Below are 20,680 nucleotides of genomic sequence, written 5' to 3' on the forward strand. Positions count from 1 at the left end.
GCAAAATCTAATGAAATGTCATTAACACACGCCACTGACCGTTTTATTTTGTATTAATTTGCTGGCCAATATGGGGCAGAACGATTCCCACCCTTATTTGGAATGTTCTAGATTTGATCTGAGACTGTGGGGCACAGCCCAGCACTGTGCCTTAATGGAAGGAGCCACCCAGTACCCCCATTAATGTACTGTTTTTACATCCAAGGTTTTTAACATGCCCTCAGCTGAGCAGTGAAAGAGTTTAAACTACACGCAACAAGTTCTGTATAACTATGTATGCAATTTGATGGATATCACTATCATTAATATTATATAATCATTTATAAATTTTTTCTTTATTGGTTTTCAGCATACACTTTTTTGTTCTCTTCGCAGTTTTTTTTCAGCCAAAGCAGTCCTAGCCAAACAGCTGGCGCATCTTTTTTCCACTTATTTTTCACCTACAGAGCTGTGGGTGTGTTCTAACGATGGGGAGGGGGTGTGGTCATGGGCGGGGGTCTGGATGGGGGGGGGGTGTGGCAACGGGCGGGGCTCTGTACCTTCGCTCAGTGGGTCCAGCGTGTGGATCATCAGCTGGAAGATGCTGTTCCTCATCAGGCTGTTGTGCAAGGAGGCGGAGCTTCCGCCCCTCTGGAGGCGGGGCTTGGCCTGAAGGAAGAGGGAGGAGACGGCGTCAAAGGCGGGGCCTCGTCCTGCGGACGTCCTTTCCTGTTCGGTGCCAATGAATCTCCCACACTCCTTTTCCTTTTTTTCCCCCTCCTCTTCCACCCACACCGACGGCTCCGGTTATTTATAGTTCGACCCCCCCCCCCCCCCCCCCGCCCCTCACCGCTGCTACCCACACTCGAGTGATGAGGCTCCTTCGTCAGCCCCGTGACGCGGAGCAGCACGGGATCAGGGTGCCAACTGGCATGAAACGACCAGGAATAAACATAGCGAACCCTGGAATAAGCTAATTTATGTAGTGCGAAGGGCTTTTTTAAAGGGATTTTGCCATGCTAAGCGCTGTGGGGGGAGAGACAGAGAGAGCGAGAGAGAGAGAGAGAGAGAGAGAGAGAGACTATCCTTCAGATGTGGCCAAGGTGACTCATCGCGCTCGAGAGGGGAGCCGGAGAAAAGGAAGGGGGGATGATGAGGAGGGAGAGGAAAAGAGGATGGTCATGAAACGTTATGATGAATGAGGGGCGTCGCAACTTCATTACGAAAGGAACACTCCTGGCCTTCCTCTCAGTTTGAGAGCGTCTTGACCTTTAATTAGCTCCATTCGCTGCTGAGAAGGCGGCTTCGCGCAAACGGGTCGGCCGCGAGGGGCTCGTGGCCACTCCTGACGAACGAGAGGGGCGCACAGCGATGAATGCGGTTCACGCCGATGGAAAATTCAAACGGAATCCGAGGGAGCGGGCCCGAAACGGGGCCTGTTTTTCCTGCGTGAACCTGCCCGCCCCCCCCCCACCACCTCGCCGGGCTGGGTTTTCTAAGGTGACCCTCTCAGCGCTGGGCGGTGTCAGGAGCTGTGGCAGACCGCCCCGAATCCTCACACCTCGGAGGGGGCCGGGTGAGGGAGGGGGACGAGGGGTGTTAGCGCGTAGACGGGAGGCAGCTGTTCTAAACAGTCCTGCCACGTGTCTCCCGCTGGGTTTTGGCAGCTCAGTCTGGAGCTGGAGGGGCCCCCGACTGATGATGCTGATTCACACTCCTCTCAGGTGGAAGGGGGGGGGGGGGTTTGAGGCCACATTACAAAAATGTTTCTCTTTGTCTCTCCGTCTCTCTCTCGCTCAGCTCTTTCTCTCCCACCTTCTTAGTCTCTCTCAGCTCTCTCTGGCACTCTGTCACGCTCTCTCTCACGACTGGTAACATGTCAGAAAAGGAATCCCTTTCTTTTCCGATGTTTATCACGCCATTTCTCCTTTTTCCTCCTCTGTCGTCTCACACGTCCCAAACCCGATTCCCCGCTCCAGAATTCTCATGATGCGGCATTCGTTTTTTGCTGGTTCCGTCCCCCGAAATAATTGTGTACTTTTTACATAAAAAGTGATAAAAACCACTCCATCCTTGATAGGTCAAAGCCAAGAGAACACAAAGAAGACTAGAGTAAGCGTTTTCCACGATGCATCTGCTTTGTTCACATGTACAATATATATTATTGATATGCTTCGTAATCTCTTCTGTATCTGGAAAACAAGCTGCAGATATGCACCATTTTTTTAAAGATTCTGTTCCCCAGGAACAGCAAGTTTAACCCGCCTATTACGTTAAGATTTTATGATCGCTTCTATGTTTGGGGTCTTATAAACACACAATTATTGTAATAGAAATACAAATACACAATATGCAAAATGACTAGCCTTTTATCCATAAATTAGAAAAATCTGTGAGAAACCTCTAATTTTAGAGCCTAAGTTTGGCACCTGTATGGGAAAGTGCCACCAGATTCATCTGCACAGAAACCCGAGATAAAAATAAAAATTGTTGTATATTTTCTTACGTTATACAGTTACGGAGGGTTAAGGTATCTTGTTTTGTGCCACACTTTATGCTACATCAGAGGAATGTCGGTAACAACAGAACGAAAATGAACTACAATCTAGGACACAATGCTACAACATAAAAACAAGCACTTTTAACTCTGTGTGGATCTGAATCAGGGACACAGAGATGAGGATTGGACTGATGAGAGTTTTTTTTTTTGGGGGGGACCGGGCATTTTGGAGAGCCCATTCACATGAAACATGTAGACACAGGTATCCAGGTAGAAGGAAAGCCACAGAACCTACCGACAGCTTGTTTTCATCCTCCACGGGCTCTGGGCTCGTCTTCGCAGAGAAAGAAAGGAAGAGAAAAGAAAAGAGACAAAAAGACAACAGATGTGAAGCATGCCGTACGATCAAAGATGAGAAGACAAAACAGACGATACTTTATCGTGATGTGGATGAACAAAAACCACGAACAAAAAAACGCCACAAAATTAAAACAACAACATTATTAACAACAAAAACCGCTAACCGTCGTTGTGGATTTCTAGAGAGCCTTGTCAACATTGTAAAAACCTAAAAAGAAGTATTTTAATATATGTATGAGATAAGACAGTTTCACTCATCAAGATTTGCCAACTGGGTATGAAAATTCCAATTGTCAAGCAAACAGTAACTTAAAACAAGCTAATAAAATACGATATATTATTAGATAAGTCTAATTACAAGACTAAAGCGCTTATTTATTGCAGTGTATGGGCTGAGAGATTGAGATCAGTGCAGAAACATCTTTCTCAGGGTAAGGATATCTTAGCCCAGCTCAGGGGCGACTTTTAATCCGAAAGGCATCTGCTTCTAAGGTTTACTGAAACACACAATACGTTTTATTAATTCCAAGCTTAATAAATGCCATTGCCTGCAGAAATGTCTGGGCCCATGTGCATCATTTTTCGAAAGAATCTGGATCCCTTCTCATGCATTGTTGAACCACCATAATTTAAATTTACTTCATGTAGTCAACTTCCTGATTAGATGTTCAGTAAACAAGAGTGTCACCACTGATTTGAGCCCTGCTGAAAAAAACAGCCCAGGCTAGGTTTTACATTTTTGACATTTTAGTCATTTTGCAGACGCTTTTAATCCAAAGCGACTTACAAGTGCATAGGTCCTTCCACAAATTAAAGCATCACATCCATAACTAAATACACATGAAGTGCTGTTCTAAGCAAAAAATACAGTCATCGTAAGTATTTTTTTTGTTGTTTTTTTTTGTTTTGAAACATCTGGTAGCTGGTTGACCAGTTCAGACCAGCTCCCAGCTGGACATGGTTTGACTAGCTCAAGCTAGGTTTTGAATCAGCTGTTAGCTGGTTGCCCAGCTTCCAGCTCAGACAAGCTACCGGCACTAGCTCGTTGACCAGCTCATACCCAGCTAGACCAGCTTCATGATCAGCTATGTCATGCAGGTCGACCAGCTCATACCCGGCTAGACCAATTTATGACCAGCTGAATTTTCAACCATAGCTGGATTTTACAGTTGAGGTCTGAATCATGTATCTTATTCAAACTCAAATTCTAGTCAGAATTGCGAAACATCATCGAGTACTGTCATAGTTTTCAGCCGTATAGCAGTTCCAACGATTCTAAAGCCTGGAATCTTCCATCACATCATTTCTAAACACAAACAGTGGCATAAGTTCTTTCATCAGCATTTTTCTTCGACAACCTTTACGATGGCAATCATTTCCTGAAAACCTGCTCTCGTAAGGTAAGACAGCAAACTCAAATTCCCAATTTGTGTTCCATTTTTGGAGTTTACAGCTGCAGATGTGTCAACTTGCAATGCACAGGGACGTGTCATATTTAATCATCCTCAGCAGAGATGCTTTATCTCACATAGTGCATGCAATGTGTTTTGATTCACTTCCTTTCCCTGAGATGCCTAAAATATTGGATGTATGTTTGCTGCCTGCTGCTAGAGGCAGGTGTTAACTAATGGCAGAGAGACCGCTCCCTGGCACAAAGGCAGCTGTATGGTAAAGATTATTTAAGACAGAGATATTTTCACAACAACCAAAAAAGCCTCATTCTTCGAAAATAATCTAATCTTCAGACCGGACAGCTGATATAAAAAAGGAAAAAATGAAAACAATACTTACAATTATGGTTAACAGACCTGGGTCAAATACATAATTGTTTTGAATTCAGATACTTGTCTGTGCTTGACTGATCTTGCCTGATGCAATTGAATCAACCAAGAGGACCAGAAGGTGTGTTTGAACTTTTTGAGAGTATTTCCTAGGTTCCAATGCATCAGATAAGCTCAGTAAAGTGTAGAAAAGTATTTGAATCCAAATCAAATACATTTTTGGCCGAAGTCTCAGGTTTAATAAGAATGACTACATTTTTTAAAAATCAAAATGGCTGCCATGGCCCATCCTGTATGCAGGACAGCCCAAGCTAAGACCACCCACGCTCCGCGGAAGGCATCACAGAATGACAGGCTTTTGGAAAGTGTGTTGAGACAGCATTTTGCTTAGCTTAGCCCTGCACATACCTTGCATGGCCTGGATACAGCACCTCTCAAATGCCAAGGGCTACATTTGGCAGTAATTGAGCCCTATTAGTGCTATAAACGGCACAGCTTATGTGCTAGCAAGTCTCCGACGTTCACCTTTAACGGTTTACAGTCTAAAGCCATCACCTTGGCCCGATCATAACCTGTCGCCAGGCTATCTTTCTTTCTTTCCTCTCTATTCTTTTACCCTCTCCTGCAATTATTTCCTCTTTCTACCCCTCTCACAGTATCATTCTCTCTCCTTTTTGTCATCTCCTCCGTCCCTCAATCTCTCTTTGACTCCCTCCCTCTCTCTTTATCTCTGCCATTCTATCTTTACCTCTCTCCCCCACCCCTGCTAATAAAGATGAGCACCTGACTTCTCGAGAGGGTTAAGGAAGGTGAGTTAGGGGAAAGGTGGATTTATGACACACCTACCCCTTACCCTCTAGCTGGAGGTCTCTTCTAGCTACCTATGAGAACTATGAGGCAGAGAACTACAAACATGAGAGCTATGAGCCAGAGAACTACAAACATGAGAGCTACGAGCCAGAGAACTACAAACATTACATACATTACATTATTGGCATTTGGCACACACTCTTATCCAGAGCGATATACAGTTGATTAGACTAAGCAGGAGACAATCCTCCCCTGGAGCAATGCAGGGTTAAGGGCCTTGCTCAAGGACCCAACGGCTGTGTGGATCTTATTGTGGCTACACTGGGATTAGAACCACCGACCTTGCGTGTCCCAGTAATTTACCTTAACCACTATGCTACAGGCCGCCATGATTGCAATGAGCCATAGAACTACTAACAAGATAGGTATGAGGCAGAGAACTACAGACATGAGAGCTATGAGCCAGAGAACTACAAACATGAGAGCTATTAGCAGAAGAGCTAAGAGCAGGAGGTCAGCTATGAACAGGGTGAGCTCTATGAACAGGAGAGCTATGAGCAGGAGGAGAGCTATGAGTAGGGCATCACTTGGACAGCCGCTCAACATACAGAGGAGCGGATTAACGCCGCACTTTCTCTCCTCCTCCTTCAACCCCCTCCATCCTTTTGCCCTCCCCTCGCCCTTCCTCCTTTCCTGGAACGAGTGATGTCACACATATCTCTAGGAAAAATCACGCTGAGATAAGGTCCAGAAAATGCTTCAGCAGCAGCAGCAGACAGGATTGCCACGGTTCCACTTCCTCCAACAGAGAAATAGCTTGTAGAAAAAAAAAAGAATTTTTTTTTTAAAAAAAGCCTGAAAAGTCCAGCTGCCTCCAGTTAAGCTCCAAGTAAATTTATAATGATTAAAAATCCTTTCCATACTGTGTTGCCATGACTCCATCTGTCTCCCACCACAACCGGACGACTATATCATATGGCCATGACAGTCACCCAGAGGTTAAAGCCCATCGAATCCTATTTTTACACTTGCCGATCGGCTTATTATGCCGGTGTATCCACACAGAGGGGCAACATGCCAAATAGGCAAATAGCATGAGCTAAAATCTAAAGCTAAACAGTGGAAACCGCTATGTGGAGACTATTTGTGCCCATATTCCCTTTGTATACGTATGTAGAAATGACTGTTTTCATTACTTCTAACAACTTCTTTGCTTGTGCAGGTTGCTATACTTTAGGGATCATGAACTCCATCAAATCCAAATCCAGCCCTCGTCTTTTTTTTCCCCAGGTAATTAGTTCTACTGATTGGCCTTCACACCTGACTCTCAGGTAAAGGCAGGGTGGAACTCGAGGACCTTGACTTGCTGATTACATTACATTACATTACTTGCTGATCCCTGTTATACTTCAAGGGCTGCCCAATCCTGTTGGTTGTACGTTTTCATTCCAACATCATTTGGCACACATGATTCTGCTAACTAGCAGCTCAATTAAATATCTAGCTGTTTAATGAGGTGTGTTTTGTTAGGGTTGGAATGAAAACCTACAGTACAGTATGGTAGATCTCCATTGTTGGGCAGCTCTGTTCAAAGGAGACAGGTTGATTTCTCTTCAGAATAAATGTGGCTACATATGAGGTAACTGTCCCATCTTATTAAGTCAGAGGAGAACAACTGTCCCAGAAAGGTAACATCAGACCCAGCTCACTAACCATAACATTACAGAACCAAAAATAACTTCCTCTAAAAGTATTACAAGTGTGAAATAGAAACAATGAAGCCTGAAGTTGTGGGATTGGGCGCACACATATCTCCGGTCATGCAACTTCTTCACCAAAATACACTTGCCGGACTCTCAAGTGGATTTCGGTGATGCCGTGGATGTTAATCTCTCTGTTATGTGAGCTGTTATATAAGGTCACATTAGCATAGCTCTTAGCAATGGCTAACACTTAGGACAGGCAGCATGTGTCCTCCATTGATGCCTAACTTCACAAGATTACATTTATAAGTGAAATAAAGCCTTAAAGAGTAAAGAAACACCAGTCTTCCCCCACTTCACAGTTATAAAAGACTCAATCGAACCAGTTGGTAACGAGTCATAGGCCTGTCGTTACTAATGAACTATTAAATATTCAGCACTGTGCAGAAGTCTTAGGCACCCTAGACTTTATTATATATATGTTTATTTTTTTGTGTGTGTTAGTATAATAGAACACATTTGAGATTTATATTCATTTTCCAAAGGATTAAATTTTACAGACATTTTTGTATTTAATTTTAAAAAGGAACATATTACTGCAAGCGATTGACTACTTTTTACTTAAAAACTTGATCAAGGCTGTCTGAGATCAGAAGCAAGGAGCCAACCAAAGTCTGCAAGTTCACCAACATGCTTGGAATAACCTCCCTGCTGATTGTCTTAGCCAACACAGTCCTGCAGTTCTATATCTCAGAGCAGTGATGCAGTTTTAACGCCGAAGGGTGGTCACAAAAAATATTGATTTGATTCAGTTTTTAACTATTCTGCCAAATTACTAAAATGTAATGTAAAATGTACAGTACGTTTATTTAGGACCTTTCATTGAATTATTTTTGAAAGACTCTTATCTGTACAGAATACAGGTGCCTAAGACTTTTGCACAGTACTGTATAACTAAAGAACAATATAGTAAATGGAACTCGAATGGAACAAGGAAAGATTAAAAATGATAAAAAGATTTTTAGCCAGGCTGTCAGCTTGACCAAAGGAGGATGAATGTGCACGGCTTGATTAGATTTTTGTTACTTTTAAAAACAGGACTAATGCGATCTATAAAATGGAGAAAAGAGACATGGCTTTAAAACACAAACAACGTGATTTAGTTTTTTTATTACCTTTAAAGCAATGATCCCTCATCTTCCTTCTAAACAGATTGCCCTGATTCTACTTGATGGTGCAACTGTTTGCAAGGCTTACGCAAGCGAGCAGAGCCATGCTTAGCCTTGCTCTCTCATCTGGCCTCCGCCGGGCGGTATAACTCCCAGGTGACACCGCAACTTATCGATCAAACCATTACACTTAAAGGCCCACTTGCGTTTTCCTGTTTCTATTCTTTTCTTATCATCCTGGAGCTTTCAATTTGTGTTCCATACTGATTCAAGTAAAACAATTGCAATTTTTGGTTATTCTAAAATGATATTGTTTCATTAATGTAGATATAATGGCATGGATTCAAATACTTCACTATAAAGTAGCCATACAAACATGTTTACAGCTAAAAAATAATAATAATGTAGATTTGTAAGTACATCTCAGCCGCATTAGACTTAATCTGCTGTCCCACCTTCTTAACTGATATTCAGGGACAGCTTGGATTTTTGCTCAGGCCTGGTTTGGAACAGCAGTTCTGTAGAGGAATACATCTCTCTTAGTGCCCTGACAAGTTGATTTAAGCTTTGATGGGAATTTCATGAAGAAGTTATGAGGAAGCTCATAACTCCCTGTTATAGAAACCGTCATTTGTTACCCGTTGTTTTGATGTGGACCACGTAGCCTTTACTCAGCAACAGTCTTATAGTATTTCTCGGCAAGTTTATTTCCTTTTTTCCCACCAGTCGTGTCTCTCCTGCTCTCCCTTTTTCATGGATCTGAGTTGGTCTTCAGGGTTCTTCTTTCAAAATGGCGGAGAAGTGTCAGAGACTTTAGGCCGTTTCTTGTCAGTATGAGTTAACAATGTAGAAACACAGCAACCTCCCACAGAACAGGACATTCATGAACTCATAAAATAGCAAGACCGATCTTGTAAAATTCAGCAAAAAAGATGTTCTATAAATAACGCACTTATGAAGAAATCAATATGCCACCTTTTATGTGGTCTAAGATTAACATTGCCATTGGTACTACATTTCCATGCAGGGACAAACATGCTGTTGAACATTGAACTTTCCTTTTCTCTTCAACAAATCCTTGGCAACTACTAGTAAATCACATGTACCCAAAGGCCACTAATGCATCATGTAGACCAACAGCAACTCAGAGAGGGAAAAACAGGCAATTCATTATAGGTACTATACAGTCTGGTGTATAGAGTCATTGGAGTCATTATTAGCCTGGTCTGTATCTCACCAACACAAAGTCTATGGGGCACTGAGAGAATGGTCTAGAGTAATTATTTTTAAAAGGCACATTTGATTGTAGCTATTAGGTCACAGGAGCTGTAGCTACATAAGGGTCCCTCAGTGTGCGTCCACAAAGCACCGCTATTATGTCGTTGACCTGATTCCAGTCTCCAAAAATGCCGGTGTTAAATTGGAGGCGATGTGGTAAATCGCGGCTATTACCGCCTCCTGATCAATAAATAAGTTGCGTCCCTGAAAGACTGCGAGCTACGAACAGCGATTACCGTCGCGACCTTCTCGGCTCGTGAATCGGTTAACTTCCTGTTCGGGAAGGGCGTAAAGACGCTGCCTCCCGAGGGACCAAAGTGGCAGGGAGCACCATTTTGATAGATAGATCATTACATTTACATAGAGCTTTTCTAGACACTCAAAGCGCTTAGAGTGATGAGGGGGAAACTCGATCACCACCACCTGGTGGGTTTGGCTTTACTGTAGGCAATGGACCAGCCGAATGAAATAAATATGATCACCCTCTAACATAGTGCTGTTTTTATGTCAATTCATTTCTTTTTCTGTTGCAGAAGGGGGGTGGGCTGGTTATGCAATGAAATTTCACCGACCCAATAAAGTGGGAAATTATTCAAAATGAAAATATGCATTATGTATGGACTGGGAAATTTAGCTACCCATAGCGTGCTCAGCAAGCGTCTCTAGTGCTTAGTTCTCATTGGATCATGATATGTTGTCACTTTCTGTGTGCCTAGAACTGACAACACTTTTTTCATTGCGTTGTCGGTTTTTCAAGCCCCTACAGTACTGTGTGGCACATATTTGCCTGATTGGGTTGCCAGATTTGTGGGAATCAGCACTGAGCTGTTTGACAAGCAATCAAGGAACAAAGCAAGAGCCATCTCATGACTGCAACTACTCACTTATGGAAGTATAATTTACTGCAATATATTACAAATGCCGATTTATATAACTTACATAACATATAATCATCCATATATCACTACAGTTTATTTAAGCAACATACATTCACCGAGCACCTTATTAGGAACATTTTCACTTATTTACACCTACTTATTCATGCGATTATCTAATCAGCCAATTGTGTGGCAGCAGTGCAATGCATACAATCATGTAGATACGGGTCAGGAGCTTCAGTTAATGTTCACATCAACCATCAGAATGGGGAAAAACTGTGATCCAAGTGACTTTGACCGTGGAATAATTGTTGGTGACAGACAGGGTGGTTTGAGTATCTCAGAAACTGCTGATCACGCACACTAGTCTCTAGAGTTTGCAAAGAATTGTGCAAAAAACTAAAAAGCATCCAGTGAGCAGCAGTTCGGCAGACAGAAATGCCTTGTTAATGAGAGACGTCAGAGGAGAATGGCCAGACTGGTCAAAGCTGACAGGAAGGTGACAGTAACGCAGATAACCACACATTCCAACAGTGGTAAGCATCTCTGAAAACACAACGCATCATAACTCTAAGTTGATAGGCTACAGCAGTAGAAGTCTAAAAAATAAGTCAAATAAATACCTAATAAAGTGCTCACTGAGTGTGTATATATGATATAAATTGGAGGAGAAAGAAACTGGTTCAGAAAGTAAAAATCCACCCCAGTATTTTGTTCCAATGAACTGGATTTGCTAATTAGCACAATTCTTCAGCCAACTTAGCCAACTAATTAGTGAAATCACCCGGCTGAGTTTGTGGGTGGATGAAACATATGGCAGGACTTCTAATTTCTGACGCCTGGACTTTACACTTATGTACAGAAAAACCCCCACTATAATGCAATAAATGGGGTCTAAAAAATGTAAATGGTTAAAATGCAGGGTAGTGTTATTGTGAAATCGTCCAGTTACTGTGTGAAAGAAACGAAAAACATTACACGACTGATATTTAACGACCAATTTTTACAAACAAAATGTGCGCATGACCAATATAACCATACATTAAACCAAAAACACTGATACAGAAGCAAAATACTGTAGCACTAATTACCATACTAAAGGAGCGCTACTGGGTGCGTTATAGAAACTTTTACTCAGCTCGATAGCAGTCGTCTGGCAGTCGGAGGGTTGCCGGTTCGATCCCGGCCTGGGTGTGTCAAAGCGTCCCTGAGCAAGACACCTACCCCCTAAATGCTCCCGTCGAGCTGGTTGGTGCCTTCCATGGTAGGCAATCGCTGTTGGTGTATGAGTGTGTGTGTGGATGGGCGAATGAGAAGCATTCATTGTACAGCTCTTTGGATAAAGGCGCTATATAACTGCAGGCATTTACCCTTTTTTGCCCATCCTTGTAAAGTTAAGAATGCTTTGCAGCTGGAGAATTTTCACACTTGACGGCAGAGGACGGGAGCCAAGCAACGATGGCATTATATCTGAATTCTCATAATCGCAGGATGAGTAATCGCAGCTTTCTACTGTATGTTCATTATTTTCCTTTTCTGTAAAGAGGGGCAAAGAGCACCAGATTCTTTCTTCGCTGCTCCCACACACCTACATCGCTAAAGGAAAGATTTGGAAATCCCTTTAAAAATAAACAGTGCGCTGCACTCACATTTATCATTGAAGCTCATTTATTATCTTCAATCCGTGCGACTATTTTTAGGCCACACGCTGCACTTTAGCCCTCCGCTCTGCACAGTACATAACCGAGGAGGTTTTATGGATGCTCTTGTATTCTTGTATATTTTATTTCCTGTGGCTGTGTGTCATTAGCCTGTCAGCAAATCCAATTTCAGGTGACGGGGGTTGATGGTGACTGAATGACTGATGTTCCCAAATGTAGAGGATCTGAAAAGATCACAGGGGGAAGTGACAGGGCCAAAAAAAATCAATGACAGATGAGGGGGGGAGAGGTTGGATGTGAAGGATGTGAAGTTTTGGAAAACCTGAATGGGTACTCCAATGTTCATATGACATTGATGTTGACAAATTTAGTTATTTTTGTATTTACTTTGGGAGGTGGGGTTTGATTTAATTGCAAGCATCTGGCAACACTGCTACTGGAATCAGCTTGGCCGCGAGTAGCTTTTTCGATCGGCCATTCTGCATATCTGACCCGGCTGTGACATCGCATTTCACTGCGGCTGTCAATCTCAGGGCCACGCGACCCCGGTCGCCTCCGTTCTGTCTGGCAGCCCTAAAACTAAAAGTCATGAGCCAACAAACTGCTTATGAAACCAACTCAGAAGGCGATTTCGTGTACTATGAACTTTAAAACGTCTGCTGGGTGCTGAATGCTGCAGTGGTGTCCGATGCCACTAATCTTGAGTACGGAGTCCAAAGAAACAAAATCGATCTGCTAACCACTTGTGAAGCTGGAAACAGACATTTAATCTTGGAAACAGACTGGAAATCTGTTTGCAGTCAATTTCATGATGTACAGTAAAAAAACTATTCCACAAAGGAGAAACCAGACCAGAATTTAACCTTATATTCGGTATCAGAGCAGGGCTTGGGTCTTAACACTTCTCCAGCATCATTAGACCATTATCCTCCCGCCACTTACAAACACACAAACCAATAAATCTGGAGGGGTTCTGTTACCGCATTTCAGTGAAAGGAAACATTCACTGAAATGGTGGCAAGTAAAATTTGTGTCAATTTAATGTGAACTCCTGTGCTTAAACGGACGAGGCTGTGCTGTTCTGACACGACTGCTCAGCACGAGCTGAAAGCCCCGCCCCCCGATCACACAGGCTGTCGCTTTACGTCTGAAACGGCATCCTGGGACGGATCTGAGACACGAGCTCGGGAATCTTCAACGCTCCAGTCACCACCCGACTGGTTCTGCCGTCAAAAACGCATCATTCCTGTACAGATTTTTCTCTTTAAATTACCTGGCTATCGTAGACTGATATAATATGGGGGACATTTTCACTCGTACTGTGAAACTTTCAATTCTCAAACCTCCAATTATTGTGTATCTCCCAGCCTGCCAACCCCGTCTGAAAGCTGACTGCTAAATAAAAAAACGCCTTTTTTCTTCTTTTGTTTTGTTGTGTGTGCCCAGCAGAACAGTCTTGAGAAATACACCCGCCCTTCCCCCACACCATAAAAAAAAGGAAAAACTCAAGTCGTCCAGTTGTTAATTAGTAGCCCCTGTGTTTGATAGCAGGCAGAACTAATTACAGGATCTGCCAGGAAGCTGATTTCCCTCCAGAGCCCTGAGAACCACCGCCCACAATGTCCACGGTAGTCCCTGTCCCAGCATCCCTCACTTCCAGCTCTCCTACACCAAAGGCAGAGTCGCTAAAACACAGAGACAAATACACTTTCTGATCTTTCAACCTCAGCTGTTTCTCCTTCCTACCAGACCTGGGTCAAATATGTAATTGTTTTGGATTCTTTTCTGCATTTTACTGAGCTTGTCTGGTGTATTGTAACCTACAAAATACTCTCAAAAAGTGCAAACCCCGGTCTTCTGGTCTTCTTGGCTGGCTCAATTGCACCGGGCAGGATCAATCAAGTGCAGAAAAGTATTTGAATCCGAAACAATTACACATTTCACCCAGGTCTCCTCCCCACAGCCAAACACACTTATAAATATTAGGTCAACACTTTGGACCGCAACTGCATTCTGAAATCCTTTTTAGCCAAAAAAAAAAAATCTCACATGCCGCTCTCCTAAATCCTGATGTGCTTTCTTTTAAATTATTAGTACAAAGAAAACCCTTGTATCAACCTTCAGTGACCTTCAACATAACTAAGGTTTACTGTACATTGTGCCCTCTACTCAAACTCTAACTCTAACAAATGAGGGGCAGAAATTTGTTTTGTTTTGGATTCAAATTCAAATTGAGCCTACCAAGAGGACCAGAAGGTGGGGCTTGCACTTGTTGAGAGCATTTCATAGGGACCAGACAAGCTCAGTAAAGCGTAGAAAAGTATTTGAATCAAAAACAATCCCAGGTCTGCCTCTTGCACACACCAGGAGCTCGATCATGGACTTATGAAGAGGCTGCTGGCTTAGCTGAGCTCAGTTTGGGGGGGGGGGTAAAGAAATTAATCTGCAGACAGGCTGCTGCTGACATTCCAAAATCACCCCCAGCTAGGAGGATTATCACAACAATATATTAATTATACCAACGCAAGGCCGAGTCTGGATGCCACGCCACGTTTTATGGTCTTAGGCAAGCCCTGAAGGAGCTGCTATAATTGCTTTTTAACCTTGTCCTTCCCTGAAGATTACAGTTTTTTTTTTCATCATAAGTCTGAAAACGGCCTCATTTATTATGGAAATAATGGACTGAGGAGGCCCGGCTGTAGGCTCCAGGGAAAACGCCAAAGCTTTCAGCCAGTTCTCCGCACTGCTCTGGGTTACGAAATATTTTGGATATCGCAATGTCAAACGTTTATTTATTCCCCGCGGGTGACGCGCGCCACCCTCTGTGAAACCGAGCGGTCGTTTCTCCACCTGTCAGTCAGAAGCCCCGTCGTCTACGGCGACCAGCTGCCGGCGCCTTTCCGTCGAGGAAGGTCCGCTGAGCAAGGTCGCTTTCCAAGGTCGCCTTTCCGACAGGGAGCTGCAATGTCAAATCTTCCGCCTGTTCCCGATGAGGAAGCTTGTCATTTTCCAAAACACGGACCAAAAGCCCCCAAGGGGCTGGCGGTCGAGGGTGTTGGGGGTTTTGCGGGGGTAGAGCTAAGAACTACCTGAAAAGCATCAACAGTGTGGGGAAAAAAAGCTCCTTTCATTTCATAAACACAGCGGTGTGATTCTTAAAGAGGAAGGTGGCTTGGGGAAGGTTATATCTATGTGTGAGAAGCTCAGTAAACTGGGAGTAATGATAGCGGGGGGGAAAATAACTGCCTTTCAGATTACTCTCGGTCACAATGGATTTATTTCCTCCGACAGTTTGCTGTCAGCCCTCTCTATCATTTCATCTCTGCTGCCGCTTTGCGCTGCTGCCGCTTTGTCAGGGCCCGGTGCATCTCCAGACTGGCCAGAGTCAAAGACTCACAGACTCACAGAGTCAAAGACTCACAGACTCACAGAGTCAAAGACTCACAGAGTCACAGAGTCAAAGACTCACAGAGTCACAGAGTTAAAGACTCACAGAGTCACAGAGTTAAAGACTCACAGAGTCACAGAGTTAAAGACTCACAGCCAGACTCACAGACTCACAGAGTCAAAGACTCACAGCCACAGACTCACAGACTCACAGAGTCAAAGACTCACAGCCACAGACTCACAGACTCACAGAATCACAGAGTCACAGCCACAGACTCACAGACTCACAGAGTCAAAGAGTCACAGCCACAGACTCACAGAGTCAGAGTCACAGCCACAGACTCACAGAGTCAAGGAGTCACAGCCACAGACTCACAGACTCACAGAGTCAAAGAGTCACAGCCACAGACTAACAGAGTCAAAGAGTCACAGCCACAGACTCACAGACTCACAGAGTCAAAGAGTCACAGCTACAGACTCACAGACTCACAGAGTCAAAGAGTCAAAGAGTCACAGCCACAGGCTCACAGAGCAACAGCCTCACATACTCACAGAGCCACAAACTCATAGAGTCACAAACTCACAGAGTCAAATACTCACAGCCACAGACTCACAGTCATAGAGTCAACGAGTCACAGCCACATACTCACAGAGCAACAGCCTCACATACTCACAGAGCCACAGACTCACAGAGCCACAAACTCACAGAGTCAAAGACTCACAGCCACAGACTCACATACTCACAGTCATAGAGTCAAAGACTCACAGCCACAGACTCAGAATCACAGAGTCACAGAGTCAAAGAGTCACAGCCACAGACTCACAGAGCCACAGACTCACAGAGTCACAGCCACAGACTCACAGAGCCACAGACTCACAGTCACAGAGAGATACAGGGAGAGAAGCAGAGTTCTAGAACCTTCTCTTTGTTGTGTAATGATGTCCAGAACAATACAGAGAGAGTGCGAAAGAGAGTGAGAGAAAGAAAGTGAGAGAGAGAGAGAGAGAGAGAGAGAGCTCTGGCCTCACACTGGCCGTAACAGCATGCCTTAAAGTGGGTCTAAAGCGGCTGAACCTTGTCATTCTCATAATTAGCCGTTCCAGACCTCGGCAGGGTCACTTGATTGCAATCAGGCAACAGCAGCGGCTCAAGCTCTTATGTTGTTATTTTTTGTCCTTGAGACCCAGTGACAGAAACCAAGCCAATCCAATCCCCTGGGCCCTGCCAGCTGGGAACAGAACGAAGCTCAGGGGGACCAAATTCCAGGCTGTGTCTTTTACAGAGCGATTGCACTCACCGTTTCAGCCTGGGCCTGCCTACTACATTTATTTTTGCTGTTAAATTGATACATTTCTGGGCGTCAACAATTTTCCAAATTGATATCTTGATCTATATGATGTACAGGTACCTCCAAAAGGATACTCCGACATCAAGATTCAGGCGGGGCCAGAGCGGACTGCAAAAAGCAGAACACGCTTTTCCACCAGTTTTTTTTTTTTTTGCTAAAATTATATTTTTTCAAAATTGAATGGATGGGATTAAATGAATGGATTGGATTAAATATTTCACATTAAAGTAGGCATGCAAACAAGCTGAATGTTATCGAAAGTGTAATTACCCCTTAAACTGGATTTACATAAAAGGTAGGTGTTCTGATCAGCTGAGTTTCAGTTCTGTATCTTAGTCGCATTACTTTACTTCGCTGAGTAAACCACCCTTCGCCAAGCTGCTTATTTTACGGTTTGCATACTCTCTGTTTATTTTACAGTTTACACACTCTACCCCTCTGTGTATTTTACAGTTTACACAATCTACCCTCTGTTTAATTTAGTGTACACACTCAACCCGATGCTTATTTACAGTTTACACACTTTACCCTCCTTGTATTTTAGCTTACATACTCAGTGCTTACCCTCTGCTTATTTACAGTTTACACGCTCTCGGCATTAACATGTCCAGATTTTAAGGAGAGCAACATGAGAAAGCATCTAGCGGCCCTCGATTTTTTTTTTCCTTTTTCCTCCAGCAGCCTCATACATTAGCTATTAACAAAGCTTTAAAATAGTCCCCCGGATCGATAGTGTTTCATATTTCACCTTCCCACCAGCATTTCACCTTGAAGCTCCATTTTCCTCGAGAGCCCTGGGGGCTATAAAAGTGTCCAGGGGAACAGGATTGCCTTACAGACCTCTGACGAAGCGACACAGTCCGAGCAGGAGGGTGGGCTTGACCCAGTGACCTTCACGGCCTGCCCAGTACGAAAACAACCAAACGGTGAAAGAGAAGATACAAAGGGAATGGCAGCAGACGCGCACTCAAGGCGGGCGTTAGATAACGTCCGCCGACTTAACGCTTTTTTTCTCTTAGCCACCGACGTTCGCTGACGTTGGCCAACAGTTTCAAAAGGCAGACGCTCGGCAAACAAATATGGCTGCCAAAGGGGAAGACACCAAGTAAACTGCCAATAATTTGACAGTTGCAATATATTTTAATGGCGGCACGGATGGTGCAGTGGGTAGCACTGCCGCCTCACAGCAAGGAGGTCCTGGGTTTGAATCCCCGTCGGCCGGGGCCTCTCTGTGCGGAGTTTGCATGTTCTCCCCGTGTCTGCGTGGGTTTCCTCCGGGTACTCCGGTTTCCTCCCACAGTCCAAAGACATGCAGGTTAGGCTGATTGGAGAGTCTAAATTGCCCATAGGTATGAGTGTGTGAGTGAATGGTGTGTGTGCCCTGCGATGGACTGGCGACCTGTCCAGGGTGTATTCCTGCCTTTCGCCCAATGTATGCTGGGATAGGCTCCAGCCCCCCTGCGACCCTGTTCAGGATAAGCGGGTTAAGATAATGGATGGATGGAATATATTTTAATGAATGCCCTTATTTTTTTCTATATTTACAAATTCACAGTGAAAACTGTTCCTCATCCCTGACTAGTTTTCCATTAACAAGGTGAAATCATGGCTGTCTTGGTTTATGTGCACAGATTATGAGCTGAGCAATGGAATTGCTTGGAAAGACACTTTTACATTTATAAATAAATTTAAAAAACACAAGCAATACTCAGGCAGTTAGGAGTATTATGAACACATGCATGTGTTCACATGTACATGCACACTTCAATTTACTTTAATTTTTTATAGATACATTGTCACAAAGATGCTGTACAGAGAAAACAGAAAAAGGAAAATTAGCCAAAAACCAGGATCCCCAAAATGTAAGCAAGTGAGGTTACAAAATGGGAAGAAAAACACTTGTGTGCGTCTTGTTATGACCACAAAATGGCATTGGCTCAGGCAAAGTAACAGCAATACTGTGCCACTTGTATCCCTTCTGTATTGCCAAAGGGATTTTAATCCACCATTATTCCCATGAACAAAATCTCAGATTGCCTCAGATCATTTTCAACACAATTATTTTAGGGAGCTTACTAGCTGTAATTGAATTGAATCCAAAGAGCTTTAGACTGCAGGTAATGTCCCGAAACATGGGACACAATCTCTGTGGACTCATCAGGCGGGTACCTCCCAGGGTTACCTCGAACGGCATTTCTTTTGGATTCCTGCGTTTGACTGACCTTGACCGGTGTACTGGAACAAATGAAATGATCCCGAAAGCATAAACCCCACCAATTTGCTCCTTCTTGCAGGCTCAAACGCATCAGGCAAGATCAATAGAGCACAGAAAAGTATTTACAATACATTACATTTTACGTAGCAGGCACTTTTATCCCAAGCGATGTACAGAAAGGTGCACATCAAGGTCGTTAGAACAAACAGCAGAGAATTAGAAGGTTCGGTCTACGTTCTGAGATATTGAGCTTCAATGAGCTTCAATGATTCCCGGGAATAGAGTATTTTTGTAAAAAAACTCCACACATGTATTTAGTGCCCGATAAACAACACATTCATGACACAAACAAATTTTTTCAAAAATGTCACTTAGAATCACACAATTCTTAGCTCACAAATCCACAAAGGCAGTTGTACAGCCATTTGAATCTGAAACAAATTCTATTAGAACCCAGGTCTGACTGCAGCTCGTGTCAAACGCCTCAGCCCTCCCGTGCTAGCTTTTAACTGCCGCTCTCCTGCAGGCTGCCGCGCATCAGATAAGGACCGGCTGCAAGAGCCGGCATGCCCTGTACGCCGCGGCGCTAATTAATTCCCCGGTCCCCGGAGAGGAAGCGGGTCCCGGGAGGGTTTTCCGCCGCACGCTGAGCTTCCTGCGGCCCCAGCTGAGAACTCCCACCTGCCCTCACCTGAGCGCCGCCCGCCCGCCCCGCACGCTCTCCACCGCGCCGCGCGGCCTAGGGCCGAGGCCGTGCCGTTGAACGCTGAACGCTGCTGATAAAGGAGCGCGGCTCCCGTTTGAAAACAAGCGCTTTGTGTTCAGGGGTCTGGTGTTCATGAAAGCTGTTTATTACCGTGTGCGTATGTGTGAAATACATATGCGCGCGTGAGTGCCTGCGCACACACGTACATGTGCACCAGCACACACACACATGCACACATACACACGTGCACACATACACATGTGCACCAGCACACACACACACACATGCACACATACACATGTGCACCAGCACACATGCACACATACACATGTGCACCAGCACACACACATGCACCCTCGTGCACAAGCATGCACACACACACACATGCTCACACACACATGTGCGCCAGCACACACACACATGCACACTTGTGCACAAGCATGCACACACACACACACACACACTCACATGCACACACACACGAGCACCAGCACACACACACGCTCACAGGCACACCCACACACATTACATTACATTTTACTTAGCAGACACTTTTCTCCAAAGCGACGTACAAAAAAGTGCATATCAAGGCCACAGAACAAACAACAGAACAGGTCACATATGATCAGTTGTACAGCCGTGAACATAAGTATAGTACACAGGGTGGGCCAAGTCTGAAAGTAATAAGGCCAGGAACTGCAGTACCGAGACAAATACACAATACACAAACACACACACACACACACACACACACACACACACACACACTTCAAAGGAACAGGTCAGCTCTTTTCACACTCTCTTGCTCTCCCTGCCTGTCTAAACTGAGCTCAAACTGCTGTAGCTGTCCCTGGTGCTGAAACACACACATTCACAGTCACACAGCAGCATAGCACACTGGACT

The 20,680-nt window shown here is 44.2% G+C and overlaps 1 protein-coding gene across 1 annotated transcript in view; it reads right to left on the bottom strand.

The window, feature by feature from the left end:
- LOC133135786 (sodium/potassium/calcium exchanger 2-like) overlaps positions 1-20,680 on the bottom strand; it is a 70,225-nt gene that overhangs the window by 31,929 nt on the left and 17,616 nt on the right. The window contains exons 3-4 of the mRNA XM_061253067.1: positions 2,775-2,813; positions 540-648 (exon numbers count right to left, since the gene is read on the bottom strand). Coding sequence (XP_061109051.1) covers positions 540-648; positions 2,775-2,813 — 148 coding nt within the window. The remainder of the gene's footprint in view (positions 1-539; positions 649-2,774; positions 2,814-20,680) is intronic.

The sequence above is a fragment of the Conger conger genome, chromosome 8 (assembly GCF_963514075.1).
Source record: "Conger conger chromosome 8, fConCon1.1, whole genome shotgun sequence".
Taxonomy (NCBI): domain Eukaryota; kingdom Metazoa; phylum Chordata; class Actinopteri; order Anguilliformes; family Congridae; genus Conger; species Conger conger.